The sequence below is a fragment of the Salminus brasiliensis genome, chromosome 9, assembly GCF_030463535.1.
Source record: "Salminus brasiliensis chromosome 9, fSalBra1.hap2, whole genome shotgun sequence".
Classification (NCBI taxonomy): domain Eukaryota; kingdom Metazoa; phylum Chordata; class Actinopteri; order Characiformes; family Bryconidae; genus Salminus; species Salminus brasiliensis.
In genome coordinates this window covers 38,899,730-38,923,179 of record NC_132886.1, presented here as the reverse complement: position 1 = coordinate 38,923,179, position 23,450 = coordinate 38,899,730, and the positions used below count along the sequence as shown (strand labels likewise).

The 23,450-nt window shown below is 47.3% G+C and overlaps 1 protein-coding gene across 1 annotated transcript in view; it reads left to right on the top strand.

Moving 5' to 3' along the window:
• The first annotated feature begins 1,187 nt into the window (after positions 1–1,187).
• ephb3a (eph receptor B3a) overlaps positions 1,188–23,450 on the top strand; it is a 34,423-nt gene continuing 12,160 nt past the window's right edge. Inside the window, exons 1-11 of the mRNA XM_072688355.1 lie at positions 1,188–1,494; positions 8,239–8,303; positions 9,393–9,677; positions 10,000–10,387; positions 14,923–15,078; positions 18,127–18,462; positions 19,643–19,767; positions 20,159–20,315; positions 20,404–20,512; positions 22,419–22,471; positions 23,092–23,214. Of these exons, the coding sequence (XP_072544456.1) occupies positions 1,431–1,494; positions 8,239–8,303; positions 9,393–9,677; positions 10,000–10,387; positions 14,923–15,078; positions 18,127–18,462; positions 19,643–19,767; positions 20,159–20,315; positions 20,404–20,512; positions 22,419–22,471; positions 23,092–23,214 (1,861 nt within the window). The 5' untranslated portion in view covers positions 1,188–1,430. The remainder of the gene's footprint in view (positions 1,495–8,238; positions 8,304–9,392; positions 9,678–9,999; positions 10,388–14,922; positions 15,079–18,126; positions 18,463–19,642; positions 19,768–20,158; positions 20,316–20,403; positions 20,513–22,418; positions 22,472–23,091; positions 23,215–23,450) is intronic.

Below are 23,450 nucleotides of genomic sequence, written 5' to 3'. Positions count from 1 at the left end.
TATACTGAACTAATTATTCAATAATTAGTAGGCACTGAATAATTAATATGTACTAAATGAATGTGAGGGACTGAATTAGTAGGGACTTATTTGTACTTTGTACTGAACAATAGTATATACAGAATAATCAGATTCTACTGAATCATTAGTAGGTACTACTGAATCGCTACTTATTCAATTTTCAGTAGATGCTGAATAATTAGTTACTTAGTATGAAATAATTAGCAGGTACTAAATAATTAAAGATTATACAGAATAAGTGGTTCTTATTCAGTAATGATATTGGATGCACTGAATAGTAGGTGTTCAAATCTCCAAATAAAGAAATAAATAAGGCTGGGTTTGAAGGGGTTAAAGGATGCTGCCGAACTGCATCGCCATTTAAGGTGGAATGGAAAAACTGCAAAGATGCCTTCGCAGAAGCAGAACTGTGTGGTGTGAGTACACAAACATGGCCTCCTGTGGTTACTGTCTTTCACAGCACATCAACAGAGAGCCGCCTGAAGGGGGCGCTGCGCCACAGAGCTTGCCTCGCAGGCCCCACTCCCAGCCTCGCTGCATTAGCTGGGGTTTTTAATGCAGTGCAGGGAAATGAATGGGATCCGAATTAGAAGTGAATATTAGTCTTTTGATTAGGTTATTAAAGATGCATGTTGTGTGGAGGGGGTTAGATTTTACTGCAGGGGGTGGGTGGGGGGCGTACATGCGCGCGCAATAAGGGGCTGGGCAGATTATTGTTATAATGCAGTTACCCCCACTTTTATTAGTCTTAGTCACTTTTCCAGCTTAGGAGTTCGAGCTTGCCTGAAGTTGAGGAGCTGGAGTTGGGGTGGGGGGTTGCTGTTGACTGCCCCCTCCCCTCCCCCCCCCCCCCCCCCCTCTCATTCTTCGCAAATCCTAAACGTGCAATCGCAAAGAAGCAACAGCTGCTTTAAGCAGGCGACGCTATCCGTTTTCTTCCGCACCCGTATTCCGCAGCGGCACCGCCCACCGCGCGATACGATTGGCTAGCCGTCTCCCGAACAGCGCGCTGCGATTGGCGGCGCGCTCCTGCGCTACTGTTAGCCAGTAATAGTATTCAGCCAACCGCTCTCCGATTGGCCAGGGATGCGTCCGCGCGGCCAATCCCAAGCGGCGTCCCGAAAACGGGTGGGGAACGAAACCAGCGCTTTGTAGCGGAGGCTCCCATCCAGCAGTCCAGCAGCAACATGACCGGCGGTTACGGAGGCTGGGGACTGGGGGCACTGGCGCTTTTCTCCTCGGCCTGGCTTTAAGTGAATGAAAAATGCGAATTTAGTGGGAATGGATGCGAAGTGAGAGCCCGATCTCGGGGTCCGGTGCCCTCACGGAGGCGTTTTAGTGTCGACCCAAGTGCGTGTGTTGGCTGAGATTTCTGCTGAACTGCTCTTCATGTTGCAAAGCCAAGGCTCATGACGATGGATTATTTGCTGTTATTATACAGCCTCCTGGTCCCTGTGGTCTCCGCCGTGGAGGGTAAGTCCAAACTGGGATGTTCTGCCACTGTTTCGCAATTCTGGAGTGGGGGGGTGGGGGGGGGGGTGAGGGGGCTGTGGTGGGTTTCAGGGATATGGGCAGCCCAGCCTATGTTTGTCCCTCTGAAAAAGCCAGAATTCGAGCCTGCGTCTTGGTACGCGGTCCATATGGGCTTTGGGTTTGGTTTTGAGGTCAGTTATGGACTGGTGTTACCATGTATAAGCATATGGGATGTGTTTCCATTGCTGGGTCCAAGCCCTGATCATCTTCTGCAGTCCTTCTAGTTTCATTGTGTTGGAATGTGCTTGTGTTTTTTTTTGGGGGGGTTTTTTGGGGTTTTTGCCACAGCAGGCAAAAATAGACATAATTAAGGTAACAAATGACTTTCTGCAGTATAATTGTGCACATTCGAGCCAGTCTCCCTCAAGGGGGTTTGGTTAATTAGTTCTTTGCTGTGGAAATGTCCTCCTCATCCGGGAATGTTAATATTGGGCTTTTGTTTTCCTTGTCCAAATGGGTCTCTCAGTGGCCTGTTGTGAAACATAAACTGTGATGTTTTTGTCCAATATGGCAGAATTGCAGAATCGCCGTCCATCCGTCCGTCTGTCCATCCACCCTGCCCAGATCAGTCCAGTCCAGTCCGCTGATTACATGTTGGTGGTGTTCCATTGTGGTCACCTGTCCGCCCCCCGCGCTCCTCTCCTGCACATCAGATGCGATGCAATGAAACGCAGGCCGTGGTCAGTGCGTGGTGTGTGTGTGTGTGTGCGGCAGCGCTGCGGGCCATACATGTTGGACGTGTCACAAATGGGTCAAGCATAGCAGCTTCTCCTCACACGGGCAGATTCGCCACCCTCCTCAAAGCCAGGCTGAATATCAAAGCAGGGACGGCCACCCTTTCACACCCTCCAGCCCCCTTTCATGTCAGCTGAAGTGTGACGGTCACCGCGTCCACCACAGGTGCTAATTGGCTGCGTCTGTCCGGCTGACCGGCGAGTGGAACACGGGGGTCGGCGTCAGAAGGGGGGTCGCCGCCTTTTACAGCCCGATACAAGGTCTCACCTGCGAGGAAGGCGACAAGCTGCTAAAAGGCGCCGGGCGCTGACCCCTGCCATGACCTTTGGCGGTCACCGAGGTGTCGTGGGCGGCTGACAGGAAAGTTCACGCCTAAGCACCTCGGCTTTCCTCTGTTGGGGTTCTTTTACAGTACTGTAATACTGTACTTCCTGTATTGCCCTTATAAGGAAACTAGGGTGTTTTCAATTCTGTAGTTTTGTGATGTCACAAAAACAACAACAACAGCATTTAAATATGTACACATCCGCCTATCCAGAGCTAAACCAGCAGTTTTGCTCCGCCCACTCAAGCTGCGCTGAAGTTGTAAGGAGTGTTTCAGCCTGAACTGCTTTTTTACATTTTTTCCTTAAACAAGACGCAATACAAGGCAGCCAACCAGAACAGAGCTCATTTACATATATATTTTATGGCTTAAAGGCACAATAACAAAACAAGCCTAATACTAAAGTAATTAATAATTGAATAAAAAAAATGGAATAAGATGGATATTTAGATTTGACTGTCACCAAAGAACCATATATAGGTCATAATTTGCTTTAAAAGTGGCCCTAAAATAGAACCTTGTGGGACTCCACAGCAAAATGTGCTAAATGTAAATGGTTACAAAATAATTTAGTAATATTTTCCACATTCGAATCAATAACTGAATAATTATCGTAGAGTTGAATGGGGTGAATAGAAGGAGCTGTTCAAAAGTGAGTAAACGAAAATCAGGTTATTGGTATTTGTATTAATATCTGTAATATTCTGGCCCAGCTATCGCCATAACCTTTTAAACTCTAGACTTAGTTTTCATTTTAAATTAGATCTGATCTAATCTTGAGAGTTTAATATCCACCAAACATTGCTCTGCGATTATATTCATGCTGTAATTACGATGTGCCTTTCAATTAGGGCTGGGCAATATGGTAAAAATACTATATCACGATATTTAAAGGCATTTTTTCAATACCTCATATTCATAACAATACATGTAATCACAGACTAAACATATCAGTACTGTCAGAATCTTATAAACTACTACTCTGATCCTCTCCCGTACTGAATACAGTGATTTATACTCTGCTGAACTTTATCTAATGAACCCAGTCTAATTACACTGTTAGTAATGAAACCTGCAGCTGATCAGTGTTTATCAAGCACTAACAATAACAAAATTGATCACGATATGATACAATATCGTCATATTGCCCAGCTTTACTTTACTAAAGTGTTTTCAAATATTGGTCTAGAAACTGGAGAAACTGGAACTCTGCTTGGTCAGGTTGCTCACAGCCCATTGTAAAAAGCACTGTGCATTGTAAACCCAATTTTCATAAGCCCTAAAAATAGAACCCTGAGGGACTCCACAAAGTGTGCTATAGTTAAATAGTGGCCAAGTAATTCATAAGAGTTTTGACTCAGTCATCTTCATCACCCTGTAAAAGGCTAGGCTTAAGTATGAGTTTTGAATTAAGTCTGGTCTAATCTTGAGTCAAGTGTCCACAAAACCTCACATTGTGATTATATTCATACTGTAATTGGCCGTGAAATCTATTATTCAAATACACTGGGAATCATTAACGTGGCGTAGTGTCATAACCTTTGAACAAAATATCAGAATTTCTAAAGCTCCAATTGGTCAGGATGCTCATAGCACACATGAAAAGTCCTGTGATTGGTTAGAGGGCTCATTTGCATAGTGGAGCTTTCTGTGACATCAGCATTGCAAATTCCAGTCTTACTGGATATTAATCAGTTATTACTATGAAACTTTTTTATCTCTTTGAGGTTCACTTATTATATATTCAAAAACAGGCTGTTTAGGACTGATATATGTAAATGAGCTCTGTTTTGAGTGGCTGATCTGTATTGTGCCTCATTTTAAAAACACAGTCCAGGCTAAATCACTCCTTTTAAACGTCGACATGAAGTTCATGACATGGGGCTAAACTGTGGTAGGCTGAATGGGTGGAGATATGCAAATGTGACGGCTTTGTGACATCACGAAACAGGATGGAATAGTAGCACGATTACATAAATCTGATTTTCCATCATACAGATCTTTTAAATTTGCTATATCCCAACCCCTAGCACACTAGAACCAACCCATATGATTCGATATTTTGCGATATATATTAACTTCTATTGGTTTCCATTGGAGTTAAAAAGTCAAAAATTGGGAAATTAAATTTTTTAATTAATAAACGAATTCTTAAAATCGATCCGTACAGTGTTGCAAAACGTAGTATCACCATGCTTCGCTACATCCATATTTACATTATACTTACACACCTGCAACACATAGGCCGTCAAGTAGGCCCCAAAGGATGGCTCGAGAAGCACCGCTGGACAAGATAGTTTGAGCTTCGGTGCTTGGACCCCTAACAAAGGAGGAGCCTCTTCTCTTTGTCTGCTGGTAGCCAGAACGTTTGTCCTGCATCTCGATGCTTGCTGTTTGTAATGAGCGCGTGCATATGCAGCCTCATCCGCCAGCCTAGCCGGGTCTCGCTCCTCCCCAGGCAGGCTCACGCTCACCTTGGCTCGTGCTTAGCTCAATTCCTCATCAGTTTCAGTGTCGGTGTCAGAGCTCAATCGATGCTGGACGCTGGTGTGAGTCAGAGGGCCGGGCCGGGCTCTCACGCAGGTTTCTGCACAGAGCACATTAGTTAAACAACGGCTAGAGGTCTAGCGGCCGCAGCCAGCCCCTCAGTGACTGGAGGGGGGGGGAAAGCGTAAAAACCGCACCCTCAGTCTCCCGAGTCGACTAGGGCCCATCTGTCAGAAGCTTCTGAGTAAAAGGGACGTCTGAAAATGATCTGTGTGGTTGTTGTGAAGAGCCTGGTGGGGCCGGGAGGGGGGTGGGGGGGTGGAGTGTAGCTTCTTCACCCGGTGAGTGATGCCTCTTTCAGGTTACAGTAGGCCTACTTACACCCTCTTTATCTCACTGCTTGTTAGCAAGATTCGCTAGACTTCCACTTACTCATGCATTAATAACTCCATACATGAATAATGAATGCTATTACAATGTTTAGCGTGCTTCGGTTAGCATCCACTTTGCAGATCTTCTCCTCCAGTGACCAGGATCCTTCTTTGGGAAAGGTGGGAGGACCTCAAACAGATCCACCCCCAAAGGAATTCAGCAGCTTCAATGGATTAAAGGGCCCATGTCATGGAAAAAACACCTGCAGCATCACATAGCAGCAATTCTCTTCGCTTTTTGGGAGAGATGGAGTAGTCATAGATGGTGTAGCGTAGTGGATAACTACACTGCCTTCGCCCTGGGAGGCTGATATTTTAGACAGATAATTAATGACTGAGGAACTGTACGTAAACAAGTCATAATTACTGTCATAATTTGCTTTATTAGAACCTAATTGGACCTACAATAGAACCCTGTGGGACTCACCACGCTAAAACAATAAGAGTCCATGGGCAAGGGTCCTGATTCTACCTTCGCCTACGTCCGGTTTGAATTCGTTGTTGTTGTGATGTCACAAAAGTCAAAGCATGTACATGTCCGCCTGTACCGCAGCTTAGCTACACCTTTTTAATGACAAAATTATAAGGACACGTTTACGCCCCATGGGCGCAATACAGGGCAGCCAAGTTTAAATGAGGTTGGAAAATGCCATAACATTAAAACCCTCTGCCTAATATTGCATAGCCCCCCTTGACAGCCAAATCAGCTCTGACCCATCAAGGCATGGACTCCACAAGACCTCAGAGGGGTCCTGTGGTATCTGGAAACACCGGGACATTAGCACTGTGCCTTATTTAGGATACACTCCGGGGAAATGCAGTATGAAAGGGGCGTGGCTGCACTAGGTCAAGCTGAATAGGCGGGGATATGTAAATGAGTCCTTGTGACATTCTCTGACAATAGAGGATCCCTTTCAGTTACTACAGATTTAAGTAAATGAGCTCTGTTGTGATTGGCTGTCCTAAACTGTAGGCACAGTTACTTAGAACATACTCCAGAGAACTGCAGGATGAAAGGGGCGTGGCTACACTATGTCAAGCTGAATAGGCGGGGATTCAGGTACTACAGATATATGTAAATGAGCTCTGTTCTGATTGGCTGCCCTCACTGTGTCGTATTTAGAAAGCACTCAGGGCTGAAACACTCCTGAAGAACTGCAGAAGGGGGCGTGGCTACACTATGTCAGGCTAAATAGGCAGGCATATGTAAATGAGTTCTTGTGAGGTTCTTTGACAATAGTGGAACCCTTTTCTGGCCATACAGGAGAAGACCCATCCAACCAGATTGATTTAGTGGTTCCTACATACAGGAGAACCCTTGCCTTTGTTAAGGGACCCTAAAGTACCTTCTAGCATCTGCACCCGGTGGCGGCAGCGTTGGCGGCGGGGGGAACTTGCAGTGACACTGTGCACCCCGACGCGAGGCGAGCTCACAAATTGCAGAGCGCCTGGAGAAAAAGAGCGAGCACGGTCATGAGGAATTGATCAAAGCATCAAAGCAACTTCCCTCTAATTATATGAATATTTCACATAGCGAGATGCTCTTAAATTCACCCAGTGACTCTCTCGCGCTCTCTCTCCCTCTTTCTCTTGCGCTTTCTCTCTCTTTCACTCTCTTTCACTCTCTCCCACTCTCTCTCTTTCACTCCCTCTCCTTGTAATTTACACGGCCATAAAAGGGAGCTATATGACATGCATAAACAGGGCGCGAGTGCTCGAGTGCGCGACTGCGCTGCCTCTACTGTATTTTCCTGCGCGCTAATCGGCCAAGTCGACGCTCTGAATATTTCATGCCCGTCACATTAATTCGTAGTCGAGAGCGCCCGGCCTCGCTGGTTGTGTTGACCCAACAAAGTGAATAATACATCATGGAGCACGCAGCTCTCGCGTTAGGCTAGCGCTCGCCGATTTGCTCTGCTGATTGGGGTACATTTGGAGTATAATTGAAATATATCTTATTTATGTTATTGGTGTCTGAAATGTCCACATATTTAACCACCGTGTTTTAAAGTGCATATGTGGGCATGTGGACTTTTCTCACTGTTGCTCTGGGACGTCAAAAAAACTGCGAGAAACTACCTCCACCATGTTTGGCGGCTGCACTTCAGCCTGGATAGCTCTCTCTGTGAGCTGTTGAGCTGCTTCAAGTCAGTGCTTTGCTTCCGACACCGAGAGGCGAGATTCAAATGAAATCAGAGTGAATCTGCCCAAACACTTCGCAAGTATACATGCGCGAGAGGCCACGCGACTGCGGCGTCTGTACTGTACTGTACTGTCGACGCTCTGAATATTTCATGATCACATTCATTTGAAATCGAGAGCGGCCGGCCCCGCCGAGCGACGACCCAACAAAGTGAATAATACATTATCAAGCATGCGGCTCTCGCGCTAGGCTAGCTCTCGCCGTTTTGCTCTTCTGATTGGGCTACATTTGGAGAACATCAAATGCCCCAGGGTGCCAAGCAAGCTCCTGGAGGAGCAGCGTTCTCCTGAAGGAAAAAGCAACAGGGCCTCGTTCCGTGCAGCCGGCAGATATAGAAATGAAGGCTACGTTATCTACCGGCCGCCACAAGAACAGCGATTAGCGTCCAGCAGACAGTTCGGGGAATGCTAATTAGCCCAAGGGGCTGACGGGTGGGTTTGTGATGAATAAAAAGATGTTCTGCTGAGTGTTTAAAGGCTTCATTGATTATCTTTGGCTTGCAGAGACACTTATGGACAGCAAGTGGGCCACAACCGAGCTGGCCTGGACCACCTATCCAGAAAGTGGGGTGAGTACGCCTATATATATGTCCCTGTGAATGTGTGTGTGAGTGTGTGTCTTCTGGTTGAATGTCGGCCTGCGCACATATCTGCCTCCAAAAAAAGCAAGACAAATGGAAATAGCCCGCTCTGATGAATGGTTTTCCTCCCCGAGGCGGCTTCCATTCCTGAAAATGTTTCCATATCCGAATTGCGCCCGGCACTTTATTTCACCCGTGTGACCGGTAAGGAAATTAACCACCGCAAATTTTGACCTTAAGCTTGACAGACCCACCACCACCACCCCTACTGCCGACAACCCCCTCACCCCCCCTTACACCCTCCTCCACCCCACCAGCCCCGCTCCCGTAGTACGATTCGTCTTAGGAATGTGCAAGCGGACTCAGTCAATGGAAACGGCGGGGTTGCCATGGCAACAATCTTAAGCAGTCCGGTCCTCTCTGCCGGCTGGCGCTCGATGTCTGGCATCTCGAAAGCCATACATCATCCTAAGTAATGTGCTCCGGCGCAACCCGAGATAAACACATGCTTCCCCTCGCGCCGCACCGCTTCTTAATTGTGTCGTGCAAAGTTCTTCGACCCAAATGTCACCTTGGAGAACGCATCGTCTCTACTCGAACAGCTGACAGAGGAGCTGCCGGGCCGCTCCGGGGACTGAACAGGCTGGTCCAAGCCTTGGGTACAACTTGTAGATTTCACGGCCTTAAGAAACCCATTCTTATACTAATTAATGATTAATGATTAATTATAATAAAAGGAATTCCAGTTACAGTGGTTTACCTGCCATTCCAGGGCTACCGGTCAGACCTCCACGACTGTGGACTTCTCTAGGGAGGCTAAGAGCATAAGAGCATGTTTGGAGGCTGTACTTTAGCCTGGCTAGCTCTCACTGTGAGTTGTTGGTGAAACTACCTCTACCATGTTTGGAGGCTGTACTTTAACCTGGTTAGCTCTCACTGTGAGTTGTTGGTAAAACTACCTCTACCATGTTTGGAGGCTGTGCTTTAGCCTGGCTAGCTCTCACTGTGAACATTTGACAATGATATTTTCGTCCCAAATAATAAAATTATGCCTATTTGTATTGATTCTCGCCACAGTGGGAGGAGGTCAGCGGCTATGACGACTCCATGAATCCCATCCGGACGTACCAGGTGTGTAACGTCCTTGAGCCTAACCAGAACAACTGGCTGCGGACGGACTTTATTCCGCGGCGGGGCGTCCTGCGCGTTTACGTAGAGCTTAAGTTCTCGGTGCGGGACTGCGCCAGCATCCCCAACATCCCCGGCTCCTGCAAAGAAACCTTCAACCTCTTCTACTACGAGTCTGACGGAGACACGGCCACGGCCACCAGCCCGCCCTGGAGGGAGAACCCTTACGTCAAGGTGAGATGGAGCGAGTTTGGTGGGCTGCTGGCAGAGGTGGCTGGTCACCTGTGCTGGCATGCCCTCACGCCGGTCAACCAGCTTGGTCAGACTGGGAATACGGACCAATTGTCTGGGTCAAACCATCCAATCATGCTAGATAACCAGCATAGTGAAGCCGGTCAAGGAGATCAAACATGGTCGGCAAAGGAGGTCAAGCTGGTCACGCTAGTCAACCAGTTTGGTCAGACTAGTCATACTGGCCAACCATTTAACGATGCATGGTCTGCTGGTCAACCATAACCCAGGAACCTTGAATGACCATGTGCTCCTTTTCCTCTAGGTGGACACCATAGCCCCTGATGAAAGTTTCTCCCTGCTGGAGTCAGGGATTGTCAACACCAAAGTCCGGAGCTTCGGCCCACTCTCCAAAGCCGGCTTTTACCTGGCCTTCCAGGACCTGGGCGCCTGCATGTCCCTCATATCGGCACGGGTCTTCTTCAAGAAGTGCTCCACCACCATTGCCAGCTTCGCCGTTTTCCCCGAGACGGCCACGGGCGCCGAGGCCACTTCGCTGGTGATTGCGGCGGGCGCCTGCGTCCCCAACGCAGTGGAGGTGTCTGTCCCCCTCAAGCTGTACTGCAACGGAGACGGCGAGTGGATGGTTCCCGTGGGATCCTGCACCTGCATGCCGGGCTTCGAGCCGGCCAAGAAAGACACCCAATGTCAGGGTAAGCGGCGGGGTATTATCCTACTTAAGCAGCTTTTCCACCCAAGCCTTTTGAACGGTTTTCTGGCAGATGTCACAAATTGAAAAGAGGAGATGCCAAGGGCAGACGCTGCCCATCAAAAGTTTGGTGACATCAAGCCTTGCGGAAAGTTTCCCATTAAGATGAACGATCATGTATGCTTTGTGGAGGTTTGCTGCAGTATTAGTGACAGTGCTATCTCGGGAATAAAGCCAGACTCCAGCTGTTTCATCCCTTTGTTGTGATGTCAGCACTCATCGGCACTGAAATCTTTTGGGCCTGCAGGAGTTTAGCCAACACTAGATGTGAAGCCTGCCTTCATAAGGACTTAATAAACCCTGCATAAACATTGATCGGTGTATAGATAAAGCAATATTGATCAATCTATGGTAATTATCACTTCAGCGGCAAACCAGCGACCCCAGATGTAGTCAATCAGCCAAGACATATTTGCTTAAAAAAAAAAAAGTATTGGGACACCTGCTTATTGATTGTTTCTTCTGAAATCAAGGGTATTAAAAATGTTAATCCTGCTTTTGTTGCCCAGGGAAGAAGGCTTTCTGTTACATTTTAGAGGAGCATTGCTGTGAGGATTTGATTGATTGCATTCAGCAACTGGAGCTAGTTAGTTAGTGACTCATCCCTAAAGTACTGGATGGAGCTCCATCATCCATCATTCCAGAGAACACAGTTCTTCCACTGCTCCACAGCTCAATGCTGGGGGGCTTTATACCCCTCTAGCCCATGCCTGGCATTAGGCAGCATGGTGCCAACTGGGTCATGTTGTTCTACTTCAGGGGGTCCAGAGAATGTGTCAGCAATGAGTGCAGTTATGAGAAGGGGTGTCCTCAAACATTTGGATGTTGATGGGTGTTTTACAGGAATACAGTACATCAGCAGGCTTGTATGTGTTGGTGAACTGGTCAGGTTATGCTATGTCTATAAATCCGAGATCAGGAAAAGGCCTTTAACTCTCTCTTTCCTCCACACAATGTGATGTGCCATATTATCTGGCTCCTCATGCTTTGAGAAGAGTGAACCTCAGAGGACTAATTGGATGGTGGCTCTGTGAGCCGTGAGCCCCATAAAACTCCAGGGAGAAGGTCTCGGTACGAATTAGCGCTTGGCTAAGTATGGGAAGAACGAGGGGGATTTCAAGAAGCTCTTCTTGTTCGGAAGAATGCGAGGGATTCATCCGAAGCCGTCTGCTGTGAGCTGGAGCTGGAGCTGTGCTGGGTGTGGGGTTTTTTTTTCCTGAAGAAGAGAGAAGAAGCAGATCAGAAATGGGTGGAGGGCTGCGGTTAGCATCACAGAACAAAGCTAGCAGCCCAAGAGCTGCTCCTGACAGATCTGATAGGGTCCTAACAGAGCGATAGAGCGGAGACGGATGGTGCTGCAGAGAACGGGAGGGGGGGTTGCGTAGCCTGTGAGCCGGGGGAAGAGAGAGAGAGAGAGATAAAGAGAGAAAGAGAGGGAGATCCACAGATAGAGAAGGGGCACTCCGAGGGACAAACAAACAAAGGAAGACAAAGAGGTGGTCGAGCAGGGAGGGGACGGTCGAGTGAGAAAGAGATGAGACCCGCTGCCAGTCAAAAGTTTGGGCACACTTGAATGAATGGGCGTCAATACGCCCTAACATTAAAGGAGCCATTTAGTGAGAATTTTAAGCCGTTTACATTGCTGCTTGACGTATACGGACAAAAGTATTTGGACACCTGCTCGTTCATTGTTCATTCTGACACTAAGGGTATAAAAAAAAGAGCTCATCCTGCTTTTGTTGGAGTAACAGTCCCTAGGCTTTCTGCTAGATTTGTTTGGAGGAGCATTGCTGTGAGGATTTGATTGATTGCACTCAGCAACAAGAGCGTTAGTGAGGTCAGGATGTTGTTGGATGATCTCCACCCCACCTCATCCCCAATTTCCCAGCTCATCCCAAAAGTACTGGATGGAGCACCACCACATCCATCATTCCAGAGAGCACAGTTCTTCCACTGCTCCACAGCTCAATGCTGGGGGGCTTTATAGGCATGCCTGGCATTAGGCAGGGCGCGAGAGGACAATAGAGAGAAGAGGAGGACGGTGGAGGTGTTGCTAGGTGGTTGTCATGGTATTCCATGTGGTTGCAGACGGTGATAAAAATATGTGCCAGTCTGGACTGCCTTTTTCAACAAGGTCCAATTACAGGACAGCCAATCAGAGCAGAGCTCGTTTACATTCAGCAGACCAATGGAGACAAGAAGTTTAATATGTAAACGATGTCTTGTTTGAAGTCCCACCCAACAAACAGTTTATATTTAGAACTCGTTGAAGCTCCTATTATTACTTCCCCCTCGTTACTGCGCGAGCCTCCTTAGCAGTTAATCAGTCGAATGGGCCCCTCGTTAATGGGTTTGAGCCAATCAGGTGCGTGGCTGGTATTTGGCAGGAGGCCAGCGTTTCATTTGGGAGCAATTCTGCAGTTTTAACTTCCTTTATTTTCCGAAAACGTGACCAATAGCACAAATAGAGAATTTCAGGGGGCGTGTCCAGAAGACTCTGGACTCTGACCGGCGCCGAGCAGAGCTCAGGCTAACTTGTGAGGAGGGAGAGCGGCGGCAGCAGCCCGGGAGCTTCATTTGTTTCCATATGGCCGCTCAAGGTTAAGAGCGCGCCTTAAAGAACTGATAAACGACTCCCTGCGGGGGCCGCCACTCGGCCGTGGGACAGGACTTGTTGGGGGGGGAGTGGAGGGGAAGTCTAATTTCCTTTATCACCTCTCGGGCTGTAATCCGCTGGCTGACTGACGGCGCAAACACACATACACACATACACACACACACACACACCAGGGACTCAGGCAGGGCTGTTAGCGTTTATCTCTCTCTCGCGCTCTCTCTCTTTCTCTCTCTCTCTCTCTCTGTCTCCTGTCTAGTTCGCCCCCTCTCCATCTGAATGCGGAACGGAACGCGTGTTAAGGGGCCACTTGCTCGGATTTTCCACTTTCTTATTATCCTCACACTTTCTCTTTCAGCCGGGAAGTAATATATATCATGGGTGGAATACTGAAGCTGCCCAGTTCCTCAGGTGGAGCTCAGCTACTGCAGGAACACCAGCACTGCTCACTCCTGCTCCTCATCCATTCCCCCACACACTGTATATAATTAAGTCAGAGAGGAGGAGCTTAGTCCTTGTAGCTCCACCTTATCAGTGTTCATTTCTACTCACTGGCCACTTTATCAGAAACACCCACCTTGTGCTTCCTCTCACTGGCCACTTTATTAGAAACACCTACATTGTGCTTCCATTCACTGGCCACATTATTGGTTACTAGGTGTTTCTAATAAAGCGGCCAGTGAGTGGAAGCACACGATAGGGGTTTCTAATAAAGCGGCCAGTGCTTAGAAGCACAAGGTGGGAGTTTCTAATAAAGTGGCCAGTGTTTGGAAGCACAAGGTGGGTGTTTCTAATAAAGCGGCCAGTGCTTAGAAGCACAAGGTGGGAGTTTCTAATAAAGTGGCCAGTGCTTAGAAGCACAAGGTGGGTGTTTCTAATAAAGCGGCCAGTGTTTGGAAGCACACGGTAGGGGTTTCTAATAAAGTGGCAAGTGGAAGCACACAGTAGGGGTTTCTAATAAAGTGGCCATTGAGGGGAAGCAGAAGATAGGGGTTTCTAGTAAAGTGGCCAGTGTTTGGATGCACAAGGAGGGTGTTTCTAATAAAGTGGCCAGTGAATAGAAATGCAAGGTATATGTTTCTAATAAAGTGGCCAGTATTTGGAAGCACAAGGTGGGTGTTTCTAATAAAGTGGTCAGTGTTTGGAAGCACAAGGTGGGTGTTTCTAATAAAGTGGCCAGTGTTTGGAAGCACAAGGTGGGAGTTTCTATTAAAGTGGCCAGTGAGCTGTCAGAGAATCAGATGCTCTTTTATTCCACATTTAATTAGCATGATTAGCACAATCGAGAAATCTGAGTGTTTTTCCTGCAGTCACATTTTAAGCTTCTGGATTTAGGGAATTGTTGCGTTGCAGACAGAAGGATCAGGACAGAAGAAGAGGGTGTCTTGAAGGCGGAATTTTGTCCGTACTTTTACAGATTACAGATTTTACCAGATAAGCAAGTCCAATTTGTCCAAATGCTAATTTAGCCAGTCAGATAACTGAGAGTATTCTATTGTTTTTAGCCAAATTAGGCCTGAGGTACAGCTACAGGAGGTCTGGGGGGGCTTTAGCTCTCTGCTTGAAACTAAGCCCCCCATATGTTTTCACCATGGCAGCGTTTACACAGCTGCATGCCACCATTTGTTGCGTATCATCACTGTTTTTCAACACAGAAATGGAAACAGGCCTGTTAGTTTCTACAGGCTTCTTAACTTGCTTTTTGGGGGACATAATACTTTCTGGCCACCTCCCCCATAAGCCTGTGGCTATTTAGGACACTAAACAAGTGTTTAAGCGTCTATATTTGGATTAATAGGACTGTTATGTAAATGTGTTTTTACACTGAACCCAACCCTGACCTTCTTCTCGTGTCTCCTCTCCAGCCTGCACTCCAGGGTCCTTCAAGTCCAAGCAGGGCGAGGGCTACTGCATGCCCTGTCCCCCTCATAGCCGCGCCACCTCCAGGGCGGCCAGCGTGTGTCCGTGCCAGAGTGGATACTACCGCGCCGACAGCGACTCTCCGGACTCTGCCTGCACCAGTAAGCCCCTTCACTCTGCTCAGATTTGAAAATACCAGATTTGGGTGTCCACACATGTCTGTGCCTAATTAAGCTTTAACAAAAATGCATAGCATTTGGGTAGACCACCATAGGAACACAATAGCAACCACTTAGCAACCTGGGATACTTGGGATATCATCCCAACCACCCAGCAGACACCCATCAACTGCATAGCAACACCGTTGTGACCACCTAGGAAGGTGCTAATCAACTCCCTAACAACCACCTGTCAACACTGTTGCCAACATCTACTAACCACTTAGCAATCTGAGACATCTAGGCTATCATGGCAACCACCTAGCAACACCATAGCAACTAACTAGAAACACAGCAGTAACCACCGACTTTAATTAACCCACGTTAGTAACTTTGGGCTAGCAATTACCCCGACACATACATGCGAAGTTAGCCACCGCCTCTTTTCTACCTGTTTCCGACACGGCATCGGCAGGCAGCTCCACCACACCAGCTAACAGACGCCTGAGCTGAAAGAGCGCCATCTACCCACCTGGAGAGAGCTCAGCCAATTGTCCTCTCTCAGACTCCGGCCACAGATGGCAAAGTGGCATGGCTCAACATTCAAATTGTGAGTCCCGGCCCACAGTGGCATCACAGTAGACAGCTGAGCCACTCAGAGCCCAATACAGTCAGTCATCTGCTGTGTCCAAATTTTGGACGGGGACTGTAGGTTGATGGGAGCAGTTCGCAGCACCATGCAGGTGTTCAAGGCCTTCCGTGACTTTCTGTCCTCTTTAATCTGTTTCATTTTCTCTGTGTCACGAAATAAAGAAGCGATAAAGGTCATCTTCATCACTGTTATCCAAGCAGATCCCAGAAGTGTACATAGAGGAACGTTCAGCGCAAGCACTTAGCCTGAGTGGTGCACATAAGGGTGTGTGTGTGTGTGCTCGTGTACATGTGTGCATCTGATGACAAGAATTAACATGGATATACAATATTTATAAATATCGTATATCGTAAAAAATATATTTAAATATCATGATATAAAACTTTAGACTTCGTACATGTCTTCGCAGATGGGCTACATTTGTGGTAGACAGGAAAAACTGTCAATTGGTTGCTCATAGAGCTGGGCGATATGGGAAAAATTTTATATCATGATATTATTTAAAGATATTTTTTACGATATATGATGTTTATCACAATATTTCGTCATGCAGACAAAATGCACCAACAGCATAATTTTACAAAAACGACATACTGTATATGTCTGTAGACTGTATATGCATATGTATAGTACTGTGATTTTTACTCAAAATATGCTTTACTCTATGAATTAAATTAAATAGACAGATAACCAGTGTTCCTTAAGCTCTGACGATATTCACCATACACTCATAAAAGCATATTGTGTACCATGATAACATGAAAATGTATGACGACACAATAAAATATTATCATATTACCCAGCTCTACTTTCATACCCAACAGTGGGCGTGGACCCATACTCATACATGTGTATATATACAATAACTCATGTAAATATGAAGCAGATTAATTACAGCGCTTGCTTGCAACGCCGGCTTGTCCTGAATGGATTTCGCAGAGGGTCATGTGCTTAATATCATCGGCAGAAGGAGGAGAAAAAAAAGAAAGAAAAATTTATTTTCTTTTCAGTAATCAAGCCCAAAGCTCAGAATCCACCAGGGGCTTGTTTTGTTCTTCGGAGCTGCAGCCTCTGCTTTTAATTACTTTGCATTATGACTCAGCGAGCGAGATTCATTGGTCTTAAATCCGACCTGACAAACGAGGGCCGCGTTTCCCCGTGCTCCTGCGCGAGCGGCCAATCAGGCACTTTTGGAGCCAATATGCGTGGATGATTAGCTAATTGAATCAATGAGGGCCGCCGAAACGAGTCGGAATAAACACCCACTTTTTATCCACCCCTTCGGGGGATTAGATTTGATCCTGAGCAGTTTAGCACTTGGCAGTCTGAGCTTTCACACGCTGCTCCGCTCTGTTTGGGGAGTGTGTGTATATATATATATATATATATATATATATATATATGTGTGTGTGTGTGTGTGTGTCTCCTCTAGAGTACACGCCGAGATTTGTATGCCACATCGTTAGTGCTGAAGACTCCACCATTGAGACCTGGAGGGGATTTAGATTTGAGACTGGGATTGATTTAGATTGGATATTGTTATACACTGAGTGTCGCACAAGTTTTGCACAACCTGAGCGCTTCAAAGCCACTGTAATCATCTGCTGGCGGTCTCTTAAAGGAGACGTTCGTCCAGAATCAAATGAACATGATTGATCAGTGAGCCTAGATTCAGTCTATCTGTCAATAAATATCTCAAATCTGATGTTCGCTTCTGTAGTGAACAACAGGAGATGCTAGGCTAACGCTGTCAACAAATACTGGGCTTAGACTGTCACCAATTTCGCCTCAATGTCTCTGGTAACTCATCCAGATCTTCACAACAGCTTCACAGAGCTTCGTAGCTTCGCACCTATTATCAGTTATGCTATGCTATCAAACGAGCTTGATGCCTGCATAGTGACATTTTGTTGTACAGCATGGTCATTGGGGTCAGGAAGTTGCCTAATTTGCCTAATTCCAACTTAGTCAACTTAGTTAGGGCACCCCATCACACAATGCTGGGTCACGTTAATCTCCACTACATCTTTTCAAGCTGCCATGAAGACAACATGCTAACTGCTAATTCTGTTACATCAGCTAACAGGCTTGCATCATGCGGAGTGACTGGGGATGAGGGAGGGTCATTTTACTCACCCGTAGAGAGCAGGGGCAGTTGTGCTGTCTGGGACTCCCAGCGACGGATGGCTGTGGCATCACTGAAGATTGGACTTGCAGTGTCCCCATAATAGGTCCAACGCTAGGTCCAATGATAGGACAGTTACACCACTGAGGAGAGGCAGTGAGACAGTCTGTTAGCATCTTTAGCTCTCGTTCTCTACTAAAGAAACACATGGTCAGATATGCAGATATGTACAGTGTGGTAAGAGTAGCTAACCCCTCTCTTGGTATTCCCACAGCCGTTCCGACAGCTCCGTTAAACGTCATCTCTAGCGTGAATGAAACGTCTGTGTCTCTGGAGTGGGCGGAGCCACGGGACTCGGGTGGCCGAGCCGACGTGGTCTACAACGTGGTGTGTAAGAAGTGCCAGCACAGCGGCGGCTTCTGCGTGCGCTGTGACGACAACGTGGACGTCTCCCCGCGGCGGCTGGGTCTGGCCGACAGGCAGGCAGCCGTCAGGAACCTGCAGGCGCACACGCGCTACAGCTTTGAGATCCAGGCCGTCAACGGGGTCTCCGCCAAGAGCCCCTCAGCACCGCACTACGCCACTGTCAACATCACCACCAATCAAGCAGGTGAGGATAAGCCGAGTGCTCTTGGAAGGACTCTGGCTGTGACTGACAGCGTTTACTATCTAGGATACAGTTGCTATTCATATCCACAAGCAGTGAAAAGGGACGCATAGTAATGATAATAATAAGCAATCTTGTACAGATGTTTAAATTTGATCGTTTTTAAACTGGTACAGTCGTGTGAAAAAATTAGGACACCCCAAGAAGTATTGAGAGATGAAAGTCATATAACTAAACACATAAAAGTTCCTGTAATTCGGACTGAAAGATCAGAACACGGTTAGAGAGGATTTTGGAGGAGTCTGTCTTATTTAAACCTCAGACATTTAGTCTGGTTTGCCCCTGATTGTTGAAATGAGAGGTGAAGATCATCATGGCCAGATCCAAAGAGCTCTCTGAGGTCTTAGATGAAAGTGTGAGTCTCGGAAGGGGTTTAAAAAGGTCTAAGAACAATTAGCAATCAATCGTTCCACTGTCCCCTAACTGACCAACATGGCCAGGTCAGGCCGCCCAAGAGCAGAACCTCCAGAAGAGTAAAGAAGGTCATCACGGTAGCAGGTTGCACCACAGTTGATGTCATGAGAGATTCAAGCGCTGAAGCTGAAGCAGAAGCAGAGGTGGACCATGCAACATGACAATGACCCAAATCAGTCCAGTAAAACTACCAAGGAATGGCTCAAAAGAAAGAAATGGAGAAGTACTGAAAAGTCAAAGCATGGATCCTAATCCTATTGAGATGCTGTGGGGTGATTTGCATGCAAGAAGAGGGGTATAAGCCCCCCCAGCACTGAGCTGTGGAGGAGTGGAATTGTGTTCTCTGGAATGATGGATGGAGCTCCATCCAATACATTTGGAAGTGAGTTGGGGAGTTGGGAATGAGGCAGTGCTCCTCTAAAATCTAGTAGAAAGCCTTCTTCTCAGGACAGTAGAGACAGTTACTCCAACAAAAGCAGGAAAAAGACTTTTTAATATTGTTGATTTCTGAAGAAACAATGAATGAGCAGGTGTCCCTTTGTCCCTATAGTGTACATTAAAAAGGACAACTGTATGTCTTAATTTTGTTTACAGGACTGTATTGATAGTAATAGGGACATTATATATGTTTGTTTTTATAAGCTACTGCTTTAAGCTCTAGGTTGAAACACTGTATTTCAATTGAGCTGTTTCTCTCCTGACCTCGTAGCCCCTTCTGCCGTCCCCACGGTGCACCTGATGCGGGCCACCGCCAGCACCTTGAGCCTGTCCTGGCTGCCCCCGGAGCGGCCCAACGGGGTGATCCTGGATTATGAGATCAAGTACCAGGAGCGGGTAAGAAACAGCGTGGTTCAGAACTGAACTCCAGTCGGAGGCAGCCTTGAACCGGGGCCAGATGACATCACAGCAGTCTGCCAGAATGGGTTTAGGCTGGACTCGGCTCAAAGTGGCCCCGGCTTCCCTGCAAGCCCGGGACAATAGGGGAACAGATGGCTCTTGGTCACAAGTGAACGCTTAACGCTGAAAGTGGCGGATAATTCCGCTGGAGGGTCCGGCTGGAGTCACGGTCTTTAATCCAAACGGTTTCCAAACGCCGGAGCTTTTTCACACGGATGGCTCGGCCCATTAGTTTGAATTAGCTCATTTTAGCATCGTTGCTTATGTTGAAAAATCACACACTTCTATTGATAACCTGCTTTGTGTGTGTGTGTGTGTTGTGTTACAGGGAGAATCCTTCTCCCACACTGTCACTGCGCAGTCCAGCTCAGCCAGGGTGGAGGGTTTAAAAGCGGGGAAGGTGTACACAGTCCAGGTCCGAGCTCGCACGGTGGCCGGCTATGGCACTTACAGTAACCCAGTGGATTTCAGCACCAGCCTGCATGGTACGTACCCGGCCTGAATTCTGGCAATGTGATTAATTACTGAGCCATTAGCCGACTGATGGGTAAAATACATCTTGTGCTGTTTCAGACGATCCGGAGCGGTCAGTGCAGGACCAGCTGCCCCTCATCATCGGCTCAGCCTTGGCTGGCTTCGTGGTCATCATCGCCATGGTGGTCATAGCTGTGGTCTGCCTCAGGTACCTTCCCCTATGCTAATGCTAAGTGCAGATGCTGAGTGCAGATGTGCTAATGCTAAGTGTAGAACCTACTTCTACCTCTCTGAGGAAGAAACCATAAAACCTCTGATCTTCTGAGGAGGCTTTATGTTAGATGTTCGAACATTGCTGTGAGGGGGATTTGATTGTCCAAGTATTTGGACATGTAACGTATTTCTTTTAGGAGCCAAACAAACTGGATTGGGACGTCCCGTAGCAAAACAATTTGTGGGTTAAAAAGTGTCTCTCTGGTTCCTCGTCAGCCATTCCCAGCACCCAGAGTCGGAGTTAGCTGCTTGCTAACGGAGAGCGCAAACTGTCATTGTGTCTGTATTGGGCCATCTTCCCCGTCAGGCCAAACCCTCCCCTCCCCTTCACCCCTTTTATTCTTCTTCATTCATGCATTCTGTTTCGCTACCCTAATGTCTGTGTGTGTGTGTATTTGTGTGTGTGAGAGAGGCGTCATTCTTCTCTGCCACCCATTTAAATTGGAGATGAGATGCTAATTAGCAGCAGGCGTCATTGTCAGCTCGGGTTAGGAGACAAAAGGTAGGGGGGGAGAGGGAGGGGTCCCACGGACAGTGCATTCCAAAAGGCCCCTCCGCTCCCCATCCCCTTCCAAAAGCTCTACTTATGTGAAGTTAGGGAAACAAAGGGAGCCTAATGAGATGACTTGGCCTTTAAAGGCACCATTCAGCATCAGACACTGCTTGACACCAGTGCCAACAGCTAGCGGATTCCACGTGTATATTCCGTCCACCCCGAGTGCTTGACCAGGACGCGGGGGCATTTGGGCCCAGGTCACGGTGTGTAACCTAGGACATCCCATTTATCCCATTAAAACCTGAACTTGTTTAAACATCTGGACATTTGGCCTCCTCCGACACATGCACAACCAGCACTGATCCCGTCCAAATATCAGCACCGTATCAGCTCACCTGATCAACCTGGCTCAAGCACAGTAATGAGGACACGCAGTTGTCTAATTAGCATCTAATGAGGCAGACGAGGAGTCATTTGGGTGCATATAAATGGATTAAGATTAAGATACTTGCTTTGTTGTTGCTTTGAATTTGCATAAACACACTTCTCCAGATACACACACCCTATATACACCCCTACAGATAAAGATGCCACTAGTGGTTCTTTGAGCAATGTTGTGTCCCCATTTTCTACCCAATTTGGAAGACCAACTGCCCAATTCCCGCTCATGTGAATTACTAGCAATGTCCCCAACAACAGGAGACAGAAGTAAAGCCAGCCACGCCTCTTTTTGTGAACTTCCCCTATCACTAGCAGTGCCCCTTAGCAACTAGCTATGTCACTGACACATGTGAACTTGCAGCTAATGCAGCATCGATAGGTAGCCATCAAGCTCCCCAGCAGCTAACAGATGCCTGTTCTGACCAACATCACACCAAGAGTGTCATCGACCTCAGAGATTGTGCTCTTTTGGACTCCGGCTGCTGATGGCAAGCAGCATGATCAAGAATTCGAACCACTGATGCTCAGATCATAGTCCACTGGACCAGTCAGAGCCCTGGTGACCTTGTTCTTTACGGAAATGAAGGGGGTTCTAGTAAGGCATTGTTCAAAGCACCTTTATTTGTAAGTGTGTAAGCCTTGGTATTTGTCTCAAAAACTATTTTTGAGCTTTTATGGCCTAGTTACACCTGGACCACCACATTCCTGGGTTTAAATACACAGCCATCCTATGGGCATTTGTCTTCAGGCATGAACATGTTGTTCAAAATGACCAAGATTCTGAAAGCACACGCACATTTAAGCAAGTGTGTCCAAACTTTTGACTGCTGCTGTATGCCTGTGAGGAGGGAATACTATATGCTGTATGTGCTCACACTGTGAATGTGCTTCGCCCTGGTTTTAGGAGGCAGCGCACGGGTTCAGAGCTGGAGTACACCGAGAAACTGCAGCAATACGGTGAGTTTTTTAATAGCAGCAACCCAGAGAGGACAGTCTGATAAGTATATATACACACACACCATATGGACAAAAGTATTGGGATGCCTGCTCATTCATCATTCCTTCTAAAATCAGCGGGGTTAAAAATTTTTATGTTGGAGTAACTGTCTCTACTGTCCAGGGAAGAAGGCAAAATCTACTAGATTTTGGAGGAGCATTGCTGTGAGGATTTGACTGAATTCATGGTCAAGAGCGCTAGTCAGGTCAGGATGCTGGATGAGCTGTGAAGCAGTGGAACAGGACCAGAATCCAAAATCAAAGTGGAAAGTCTTCCTCTGGACAGTAGAGACAGTTACTCCAACAAAAGCAGGATCAACTCTTTATAATAGCCTTAATTTCAGAAGATACCATGAATGAGCAGGTGTCCCAATACTTTTGTCCACATAGTATGAATGCTTTTGAGGATGTTGTGAAGTATGTTAAGTTTTAAGGTGAAGTCAGATACCCTGTACAGTCCGCCCCACCACCACCACCACCACCCCAGGCACTCCTGTAGCGACTCACCTCCAAGCCTGCTAGCTCACAGAAAGCGTTCCAGACTGGCGAGACGCGTTAAAGCTTCTCTTTGCTGTGTGCAGTGTCTCCGGGCGTGAAGGTATACATCGACCCGTTCACTTACGAAGACCCCAACGAGGCTGTGCACGAGTTTGCCCGCGAGATCGACATTTCCTGCGTGAAGATCGAGGAAGTCATCGGAGCAGGTGAGCAAAGCCATTACACGCTGGAGAGAGCGCTCAGCCAGGCCTGAGCCCTGAAGAAGCAAACAACCACACCAGCACTCTATCTGCCCGTCTCCTCCCATCAGGTGTCAGAGAACAACGCTAACATCTAATCTGAGGGGTCTGTGATAGCCACCGATTTAGCCTGAGCAGCCCTAACTTGTTCATCAAGGGGTTCTACCACGTGTGCAAATCGGCACCATTATGATGGGCAGATA